This window comes from Esox lucius, chromosome 11 (genome assembly GCF_011004845.1).
Source record: "Esox lucius isolate fEsoLuc1 chromosome 11, fEsoLuc1.pri, whole genome shotgun sequence".
Taxonomy (NCBI): Eukaryota; Metazoa; Chordata; class Actinopteri; order Esociformes; family Esocidae; genus Esox; species Esox lucius.
In genome coordinates this window covers 30,599,402-30,611,234 of record NC_047579.1, presented here as the reverse complement: position 1 = coordinate 30,611,234, position 11,833 = coordinate 30,599,402, and the positions used below count along the sequence as shown (strand labels likewise).

General features: G+C 39.9%; 2 gene segments (V, D, J or C); both read right to left on the bottom strand.

Moving 5' to 3' along the window:
• Nucleotides 1-6,506: 6,506 nt before the first annotated feature.
• LOC117595264 lies at nt 6,507-7,030 on the bottom strand. The segment is given in 2 exon segments: nt 6,507-6,835; nt 6,932-7,030. Coding segments are annotated over 2 exon segments (360 nt in total).
• Nucleotides 7,031-9,946: 2,916 nt separating this feature from the next.
• On the bottom strand, nt 9,947-10,486 carry LOC117595222. The segment is given in 3 exon segments: nt 9,947-10,047; nt 10,139-10,342; nt 10,441-10,486. Coding segments are annotated over 3 exon segments (351 nt in total).
• Nucleotides 10,487-11,833: the final 1,347 nt, after the last annotated feature.

The window sequence follows — 11,833 nt, the reverse complement described above, 5'->3', positions numbered from 1 at the left end:
AAAAGAATGCCATTCCAGTGGACGTACAAGTGCTCTCCACCTTAGGTATCTTGGTTATGGGCACTTTTCAGCGTGAGCTGATTGTTGTGGCATCTCACAACCCTCCATCAGCCAAAGGATGCCTGCTGTTTTACACGCCATCATCAGTAATTCCTGTCTGTACATACATTTCCAGGCTTCTTTGGGGTCGACAGCTTCCCAAATACAATTGGAGTGGTGGACTGCACCCAGGTTGCAATTTAAGCACTATTCCTGAATGAGTTCCTTTACGTTAACAGAAAAGGCTTCCACTCAATTAACGTGCAAATCACATTGGATGCGCAAAAGATGCTGTTGAATGTGGTGGTAAGATGTCCAGGGGGAACGCACGACTCATTCATTCTGCAGAACAGCAGCATTGGCCTTCACTTACAGGGGGAAGCTGTTCAGAATTGATGGCTTATTGGTTAGTATTGCCTAGGCATCAATTATTTGCCATTAGGGGATTCTATTAACCTATATCACTCTCCCTGTAGGAGATAGAGGTTTTCCATTCAAACCGTGGCTGATGACTCCTTTGACCAATCCTGTGACGGCACAGGAGAAAGCCTATAATGCTGCATACAGTGGCTCAAGGTCGATGGTGGAGCGCACAGTTGTAACTCTGAAAGGCTGGTGGCTCTGTTTGTCATCTGCTGAGGGTGCTTTGCAGTATACCCAGGAAAAGGCTTGCAACATACTCATGGCCTGTTGTGTACTCCATAACATGGCCTGTTGTATACTCCATAACATAGCCATCATGCATGGCATTCCACTTGTTCAGGAATACCAACCTGACAAAACGATGCCAGGCGCACCACCTCTCCAACCTCCAAATGCCTTTGCAGTTCAAAGGAGGATGGAGATTATTCAAAATGTTTGAGTAAGTACCCCCCCACACAAAACAAAGAACAACAGCACACATGATGCCATATTTGTAGTTTAATTTGTTAGCTTCTTTTTATTGGTCGGCATTCAACTAATTTAGATAATTTGGGGCGTTTCGGATGCAAATACTTGTGGTTGTGCACAAGCTTATAGACTAATAACAGATGAGATTTATCAAGGAAAATCTCCTAGAAGTGTTTGATGAATCGCACCTTAAACTGGTTGTGGGAATATTCCAAACCTCCACCTAAGAACAATTTCGATGCACATTTGATAAACGTTCCAAAACCTTGAACACCTTAAAAGAAGTAACTGGAATTGGAGTCTACGTCAATGCAAGTTATTGTTATGAAATGTTTGTTTGTTTGTCTTTAATCAGTTAAAATCCAATTAAAATAAATAAATATTGAAACATTTTATTCTGAATCTCATTACAAAGACTGCTGGGATTTAAAATATAGTGTTATTTAAATGATAATGAGCTGTTTGAAATGACTAAAAGGAAAAGGTAAGCTGGGTAAAAAAAAGGGCCAATAATTTAAAACCCCGAAGCAGGGCACCAACCCTGTTCCTGGATATCTACTGTCCTGTAGGTTTTCTCTAATTTAGCACACCTGATTCTAGTAATTGGCTGGATTAAACTTAATCAGGTTACTCACAAATAGAGGTGAAAAGAAAACCTCCAGGACAGTAGATATCCAGGAACAGGGTTTGGCAACCCTGCTCTAAGGCATGATCTTCTATTGGCATACGATTCCCCGGGGGAGGCAACTAACACCATGGGGGGGCATCTTACCCCAGTAGCTGGAAAAAAAGGCCTCTTTCCTAAAAATTACATTTGATTAAATACAAATGAATCTGTCAATTGTACCCATTTATTTTACTTCATAATCCATTACCCTATGAATAGCCATCTTTAACATACTGAAAAATCTGATACTTTTTTTTTGTGTGTCATTAAATAGACATTGATCTCAAGGGAGGTTCTCCCAAACTACTTTAATCAAAAATTTGAATGGATTTATCTATCAAGAATTTAAATATGGTGGATTTTCATTTGATAGATGTTTAGAGCCTTATTAAACAAACGGACATTCTATAGCCTGTGTTCTTTGAAATAGTACTTTTTTTTTTTGTTCTTATGTTTCATAAGACCTCCAATAAAAACCAACAAAATTCTTCTACATATAATTAATCTAAAAGCCCTGGCAGTTCTAGTGTTAATAACTAAGAAGTCATGTGACAGTACACGTCTCATAACAGGCGATTTTTCGCATTTTTCTCACTCACTCCCGCTTCTTCCGTTAATGTGGAGTAATTAACCGTAATTCGCCGACTTTAGTCCATTATAAATAAATTAATTACATGTTCTGTTCAAACACCATTTTACTAAAACCTTTAGGGGAAAAAACAACGATTATTTACCTCTGAAAATATTAATCAAACAATGATGGGTTGAAAGTGTAGCCTTATGCCTGTTTAACAACTGAAACGTCCTTCATGTGTAACATCTGCTCCGCGTGGCACCACGGCTCCCCTTCCTCTCCGGCGCTCCACCTCGCTGGTGTACTAACCACCGACAGGACAGTGATGGCAGCAGCACATCCCGAGGACGCACCTGTTTCCAATCACTGATTAGTTGTTTTTATATTCAGTTGTTCACCTTCTGCACCTCACTGATTATTATGTCTGTCTTTGCCGTTTTGGTGTGCTTGGTTATACCTTTTTGAAAAACACTATAAAGAAAGACTGATTACTATTTTCAATTTTGTTTCTATTCTCTTTTTGCCTCACTTTTATGTACTTTTATGTTTTATCACACTCCCACTATCACTTCATATAAATGCGCTGTGTCATATACTTGACCGATATTTTCGTTTGGGTCTTTGTTCGCATATTGTACTTTATCAAAGAAATGTGGTGGGAAAAAACAGTGTAGGACCTCTTAGGCTAGGCTACTTCCCTTTATAGGCTAGTTTATGGAATCAAACAAAGCAACATAGCAATCCATGAATAGGATTATAGTAGACAATATTCCGCCGATTTTGAATTTTCTTCTGGCCATATAAAAACAGACACAGGCTTGAATTAAAAGCAGTAAACACTTCAATAACAGCGATTGTGTGGCCATTCTTTTTTTTATTTTATCTTTTTGTCCATGCAGCATGGCACTGTAACGCGTCACGGTATACCGCAGTATAATGAGACATGCCCTGTAGCGGACCGCCCCCATGGAGCTGGAATTAGACATCTGTATGCTGTGTTGTGTTAAGGTCAAATAGTCTGAGGGTTTTCTGTGTGAAACTTACTTTACCTGTGTCTTAGGTAACACTTATAACCATGGTTGTGGGGTTGTTCACTGGCTTGTGGTCAAATATAAGCGCCACAGGAATGATGCAAAAGGGGTTTCTGTATAATGTGTTGGCCTACCAGACTGTAATGCTGTTAATGTGTATAGTAATAAACTTTTCTAAAAATAAAGTGTACTAAACGGGGTTGTTCATTGGCTCACGGCCAAATCCAAACGCCATGGGAGTTATCCAAAAGGGCTTATAATATAATTTATGTGAAAGTATATGTTTTTTGTAAATAAAGTGTTATAAATGTTGATCCTGTCTGTGTGTTTCCAGAGGATAAATCTGAACTGGGTGTCAGTGACATAATCTCATGAACGAACTTAAAGTAGGAAATTTCACAGGACAAAAATCAAGAGAGGTTTGAACTGTAGATACCAGTAGACTCAGATTGCCCCCTCCTGGTAGATACATTAAAATTCAACTGAACAAGGGAAGAGACGGTTTTTGTAACAGTGTGGTGCAGGTTTGTTGTACTGTGTGCGTCGAGCACAATAATACACAGCTGTGTCTTCAGCTTGTAAGTTCTGCCCAGTTAAAGTAACTGTACTGCTGGAGGAGTGTCTTGTGAGGCTGAACTTGTTCTTCAGGGAGTCTTTCTGACGTGTGCCTCCAATGTATATCATTCCAATCCACTCCAGTGTTTTCCCTGCAGGTTGTCGAATCCAAGCTGTGTAATAGCTAGTAACAGAGTATGAGACCTTACAGGAAATGGTCAGTGGTTGACCTGGCTGGACAGTCATAGAGGGTGGCTGAGTGAGTTCTTCACAGTGAACACCTGTGGACAAAGCATTTGTAATGTTATTTAATATAAAATGTATTTAATACAAAACAAAAAATCCATCATTCATTATTTCTGCTTGATCCACGACTCACAGTTAACAGCTGCCAGCAGAAGCACCAACAGAGATACAGATAACATGGTTTATGTTGAAGCTGATCTGGTTGGATTTGCTCTTCTCTACTCTCCAGGACTCAGAGGGGCTCTAAGGACAGACACTTTAAATAGGGGTAGAACTTGAGGGTGGTTTTGCATTGACGTAGACTAATGATGGAAGATATCAGTGTATATAGGAGATACTGCTGGGGCATTGACACTGTTTCCTAGTGGGTGTACTGAATATTTAAAATGTTTTGTCATTTAGCAGCTTATATCAAGTTACTTACAGTTAATGTTTACATTTTAAGAAAGTGAGGTAATGATGGAAGATATCAGAGTGTTTATAGGAGATACTGCTGGGGCATTTACATTTTAAGAAAGTGAGGTAGGGAGTGCATTTTAATAAATTAATTAGTTATCAGCAAAAGTCAATGCTGGAAATATGGCAATACATAATAAATATAAAAAAAATAATGTTGACTAGGACAACAGATAGTGGCAGAGGAACTATTTTAGGTACTCTTTGAAAAGGTATGGTTTTAGATGTTTTCTGACAATGTTCCTGGGCTTCAAGGGAAACTGGTTCCAACATTGTGGTGGCAGGACAGAAGAGTTTTCACTGTATGGATTGTAATCTGCCCCAAAGGGGTGGGACGGTCAAGGGCCCAGATGTGTCTGGACATGTCCTGGAGGGGCCTGATGATAACGTGTGCTTCACTCCAACTACCACAGGACACCCATTTCAGGATCATCTGCTGAGAGGACAGAGAGGGTCAAACCGATGTTAAAGTGACATTTCACAATTCACACAAGATATCTGTGCCACCGACTGAGTCATTACTTTGTTGATAACAACAACCAGACTCATTCTCAATGCTAAATAATAAACATGGATGTAATGTCTTTCTTTTTTGGTTAACAACTGCGACATGATTTGAATGTCATCTTCTGACTATCCTACATTTACATTAAGGCTGCAGGTTCACCAGGACTGGACTGGAGGGAATGGAGGCCAGACTTTGACAATTTTAACCTGATAGAAAAATAAATATAAATAATATGTTAGCGTGAGGAAGGAAGAGACAGTTGATAGAAACAGAAAAATAGAGTTCACATGTCATAGTGAGGGTAGAGATATTAATACATCTGTTCCACCCAACGTAACAACAAGCCAGTTGTAGGAACGTAAATATGAACTCCATCCATCTTGATTTGCATAATTACTTAATATTGTGAGGGGCCAATTAATATCTTTAAACTATAAAGTAGTATTTCACAGAAATATATTTTACTTTCCTACCCATCTATTTAAAAAAGCATGGGGTTTTAGTATTGTACATTTATTCTATTTGGTCTCAAAATATGTGGTTTGGTCTTGGGTGGTTTGCTATAAAGCCTGGTGGGTTTTTGTATGGCTTCTCAATTCAAACACTTCACTGTGCTTGTCGTGCACAGTAGTACACAGCCGAGTCCTCTGCTCTCAGACCAGACAACTTCAGAGTCATCATGCTGTTAAAATCATCTTGTCGTTTCCACATGTCCTTCAAGTCTTTTGGAATGGTAACCTGTGCCTAAACCAGAATAACCCATCCACTCCAATGAGGTCAGACTTTGACAATACAAACCTAATGGAGAAATAAATATAAATAAAATGTTAGAGTAAAGGAAGGAAGAGATGGTTGGTAAAGGATAAGACAGTTATAGAACTTACAGGGCAGACAAAGAAAGATAACCAAAAGAGAGTGTTCGCCTGTCATACTGAGGGTAGAGATATAAACACAACTGTCCCACACAAGACATATCAACAAGTCAGTTGTAGGATCATAAATATGTACTCAGATGGTCTGGATTTGCATAAATATGTAATGGTGGGAGGGACTGATTAAGCACAATAATGAAGAGAGAGTGAAAAGGTTTAGATTATAACCATATTTAACAATCTTGTTTATGTTCACCAACTGGTCACAAAAAAAACTAAAGGGTTAAATGGATGAAGAACACACCAGGCAGATAGACAGAGATCAGCAGAAAACAGAGTTTACCATTCATGATGGTGGAGAGATTCAGTATGAACTCAGCAACTCCACACATGACAAAAAGACAACAACAGAACATTAGTTATTGATCTCTCAGGGTCTGGAATGACATCATGTTGTCAGAAAGGTCAGCAGTTTTGTCTGATCACAAGGATTTTTCTCAACACACTGGAAGCACCACATACAGTACATTAACTAACAACAGACTTAGTTTACTTTTAGAGTGTCTGTTTCACAGGTGTGCGTGGGTATGAATGTTATGTGCATGTGTTCGGGAGTCTTTTTGTTTGCGCTTATCCTTCCTGTCTCTACCAGATGGTTTTTGTACAGCTTCTCTCATGACTTTTACCATTGTGAGTCTCTAGCACAGTAATACACTGCAGAGTCCTCTGGCTTTAACTGGTTCATGTGTAGATAGAAATTAGTGCTGTCCTTCGATGCAGTGAAACGGCCCTGTACTGCCTGAGAATTGCTTTTGTCACTGTCGCTATAATAATAAATGATCCATTCAAGTCCCTTTCCAGGAGCCTGGCGGATCCAGTACATGTTTGTGCCACTCAGAGAGAATCCACTGCAGGCACATGTCAGTTTGAGGGATCCCCCAGGGGTCCCCTGGACCGACTGTTCAGCCTGTGTGAGAACGACCTGACAGTGGACACCTGAGGAGAGGAATGACATGTCAGACCAACCAAAGACTCACAGCAGTATCACAGCAACACAGTTTATACAGGTCAGACAAAAGTCAAAAGACTCACAGGAGGCAGCTGCCAACAGCAACATCAGAAGAGATGCAGAGAACATGATTAATGAAGATGATCTGGTCAGAGCTGCTCTTCTCTACTCTCCAAGACTCAGAGAGATGTACTGTTAATTAGAGACTGTTTATATGAGGTAGAGGGAAAGAGGAAGAGGAGCTCTGTGAGATTTGCATAGAGGACAGTTTTATAATGAATTGGAGTATCAATAGAGTACATTAATGTAATGACTATACATGCTGTAGTAGTGCTAAGGGTTTCCAATATTCCTTAAAGGTACCAGATCAATCGACAAAACAAGAAAAGGATACATTTCAAATCACTGTAGAACCTTCTTCAGACTCCATTTGTATGAAACAGAGAGATTCACAAGAGGGAGAATAGAACACGGTTTGTGTTGAAGTTGAACTGGTTGGAGGTGCTCTTCTCTTTGAGGGCCTTTAATGATGCAGTTGGGGGTTACTTATTACAATGGGAATGCTCATATTATCTGAAGGTTTTGGAAGTTGTTCTTATAAATGCATTACATTACAAGTGTAACGATACCAGATGGAGGTAGGTGTATTGGTTCCAGTTGGGGTGTGCCTTGCTTGTTTTGATGACAGGGGACAGCTGAAGGGTGGTCAGAAGGACAGGTTGGGGTCATACACAGGAAGGTACAGATACAGACTGAGGTACAAAAGGGCTGGGCAGGTCTCCAAATCTCGGGCAGGCAGAAGGTCAAAACACAAAAAGCTGCAGCAAAAAAAACTATAAATACCTCACAATAGGAAGGCTAAGAGGGAGAAAACAAAGTAACAGGTAAGTGACACAGGTGATCAGTATTCAGGTGATTGTGAGGCGGGAAGAGTGCTGCCTTCAGGTGGAGTGGAAGGTTGAGATATGGGAGGGGCGCTGGTTCCCGGTGATCAATGACGTGAACGAGGTACAGACCTTACAACAAGTGTATACCAGGTTAGAGGTTGGAGCTATAATTTGAGCATAGATGATCCATTGCTGTCCTAAGATACTCATCTTGTATGAATTAAATTAATGATTCATTACTTATCCATATGTATACACTCACCTAAAGGATTATTAGGAACACCTGTTCAATTTCTCATTCATGCAATTATCTAATCAACCAATCACATGGCAGTTGCTTCAATGCATTTAGGGGTGTGGTCCTGGTCAAGACAATCTCCTGAACTCCAAACTGAATGTCAGAATGGGAAAGAAAGGTGATTTAAGCAATTTTGAGCGTGGCATGGTTGTTGGTGCCAGACGGGCCGGTCTGAGTATTTCACAATCTGCTCAGTTACTGGGATTTTCACGCACAAACATTTCTAGGGTTTACAAAGAATGGTGTGAAAAGAGAAAAACATCCAGTATGCGGCAGTCCTGTGGGCGAAAATGCCTTGTTGATGCTAGAGGTCAGAGGAGAATGGGCCGACTGATTCAAGCTGATAGAAGAGCAACTTTGACTGAAATAACCACTCGTTACAACCGAGGTATGCAGCAAAGCATTTGTGAAGCCACAACACGCACAACCTTGAGGCGGATGGGCTACAACAGCAGAAGACCCCACCGGGTACCACTCATCTCCACTACAAATAGGAAAAAGAGGCTACAATTTGCACGAGCTCACCAAAATTGGGCAGTTGAAGACTGGAAGAATATTGCCTGGTCTGATGAGTTTCGATTTCTGTTGAGACATTCAGATGGTAGAGTCAGAATTTGGCATAAACAGAATGAGAACATGGATCCATCATGCCTTGTTACCACTGTGCAGGCTGGTGGTAGTGTTGTAATGGTGTGGGGGATGTTTCCTTGGCACACTTTAGGCCCCTTAGTGCCAATTGGGCATCGTTTAAATGCCACGGCCTACCTGAGCATTGTTTCTGACCATGTCCATCCCTTTATGACCACCATGTACCCATCCTCTGATGGTTACTTCCAGCAGGATAATGCACCATGTCACAAAGCTTGAATCATTTCAAATTGGTTTCTTGAACATGACAATGAGTTCACTGTACTGAAATCGCCCCCACAGTCACCAGATCTGAACCCAATAGAGCATCTTTGGGATGTGGTGGAACGGGAGCTTCGTGCCCTGGATGTGCATCCCACAAATCTCCATCAACTGCAAGATGCTATCCTATCAATATGGGCCAACATTTCTAAAGAATGCATTCAGCACCTTGTTGAATCAATGCCATATAGAATTAAGGCAGTTCTGAAGGCGAAAGGGGGTCAAACACAGTATTAGGATAGTGTTCCTAATAATCCTTTAGGTGATTGTATATCCACATGTATAGTATCTCACAAGTGAGTGCACTCCTCACATGTTTGTAAATATTTGATTATATCTAACACTGAAGAAATGACACTTTGCAACAATGTAAAGTAGTGAGTGTAAAATTTTTATAACAGTGTAAATTTGCTGCCCCCTCAATATATCTATGTGTACTCACTTTTGTTGCCAGCGGTTTAGACATTAATGGCTGTGTGTTGTGTTATTTTGAGGGGACAGCAAATATGCACTGTTATACAAGCTGTACACTCACTACTTTACATTGTGGCAAAGTGTCATTTCTTCAGTGTTGTTACATGGAAAGATATAATCATATTTTTTTTTAAATGTGAGGGGTGCACTCACTTCTGTGATATACTGTGTATATGTATATATACTGTGTATATTACAATCACCTAGATCGGTGTTAGTTAGATAGTTGGTGATTGAAGTTAGGGTCCTTAAAAACAAGGGCGTATGAGCAGGGACATGTCCCCCCCCGCCCCCAATGTTAGAAGCAGATTAATTGGTCCCCCCACAATAACATTTTAAATGTGTTCCCCTCCAATATGAAACTCACTCTTACGCCCTTGCATAGAAACTAATCTAGTCTGACCTAAATTCATTATTATATGAGGAATATAATGAAAGAAAGGGAATTTATCGCCCCCTCCTGACAGATACATGTAACTCCATTTATAAGGATTCAGTCAGTTTTTGTACAGGTTTGTTCCTGATTTGTGTCACTGTGAATGTCTGGCACAATAATACACAGCTGTGTCTTCAGCTTCTACGTTATGCCCAGTTAAAGTCACTGTATTGCTGGATGAGTCTTCCTCCAACTCTTTAATACCAGGATTTGGGAGAATTCTGAGGGAATTTTGTGTTGTTTTAGGTTCTGCAGCCTACGTCTTGGTGTCAGCACTCTGTGAGGCTGAACTTGTTCTTCAGGGAGTCTTTCTGCTCTGTGCCTCCAGTGTATTTCATTCCAATCCATTCCAGTGTTTTCCCTGCAGGTTGTCGAATCCAACCTGTGTAATAGCTACCTACTGAATATGAGACCTTACAGGAAATGGTCAGTGGTTGACCTGGCTGGATAGTCATAGAGGGTGGCTGAGTGAGTTCTTCACTGTGAACACCTGTGGACAAAGCATGTATAATTTTGCTTAATATAAAAGTTATTTAATAAAAAAACATAAAATACATCATGAATTATTTGTTTGATCCAGTGACTCACAGTTAACAGCTGCCAGCAGAAGCATCAAGAGAGATACAGATAACATGGTTTGTGTTGAATCTGATCTGGTTGGAGTTGCTCTTCTCTACTCTCCAGGGCTCAGAGGGGCTCTAAGGACAGGCACTTTAAATAGGGGTAGAACTTGAGGGTGGTTTTGCATTGACGTAGACTAATGATGGAAGATATCAGAGTGTATATAGGAGATTCTGCTGGGGCATTGACACTGTTACTTTTAAGGGCGGGTTATACTGTAGAGGCAAGTATACTGAACATTTTACATTTTTGTCATTTAGCAGGTTATACCAAGCCACAGTAAGTGTATACATTTTAAGAAAGTGAGGTAGGGAGCAAACTCTAATCAATCAGTTAGTCAGCAAAAGTCAATGCTGGAAAGATGGCAAATCAAATAATAAACATAATAAACATTGACAAAGACAAAAGATAGTGGCAGAGGAGCTATTCTAGGTACTCTTTGAAAAGGTATGGTTTTAGATGTTTTCTGAAAATGGGCAGAGACTTGTCAATCCAACAGACGAGCTACTGTAGCTCTAATTGCTGAAGAAGTTAAATAAGGTACTGACAGGGTTGGGTAGGTTAAATGTAATCCATTAGTTACAAGTTACCTGTCTACATTTGTAATCAGTAATGTAACTTTTAGATTACTCAAAATCAGTAACGTAATCTGATTACTTTGAATTACTTTGAAAGTGTTTCCAAACCATTGCTTTCTACTTCAATATGATTGCGCTACATCTCCAAATTACACGTTAAAGGTCTGTCAGTCGTTCCAATTAATCCAATAAACCTCGATCTTCCAGAATCTGGCTGTTTTTCTGAACATAACCTTAAATCGAAGGATGTGTTAACCTTTTCTGTTATTTGTTTTATTCATGATAATTGTTTCAAAACATTGTTGAAAAATAATTGGCAATTTCTCAAAAAGGGTATTGATGTTGTTGTATATAAAAACCAAGTCCGTACATTAATACAATAGTCTGATGTTTTGCTCCACAACCACCAACGTTGCAGAAACCCCAGACACACGAACGCTTGTTTGCAATCGTGAACACCCACAAAAAACACAAATAAGTTTTACCCGCGCAAACGTAACATGATTATTAGGGCCACCATCAATTGATTTTCAAATCTCAAATTATAGAATTAAACTGTGATTATACACATGCACTCTTAAAGTCAATGTCGTCAGCAGCCAATGATAACCAATAGATGCAATAGTCTGAGATGCAAAGCAAGCAATTCACATGGCCTACCTGTATGGATGGAGTTGAGGTAGTTGTGTCAAATGCATATTATCATCCTTCAAATGCATGTCATCATCCTTCGGAAGAGTGTTTCCCAACACACCTTTTCTCCTTAAATATCCTGATTAATT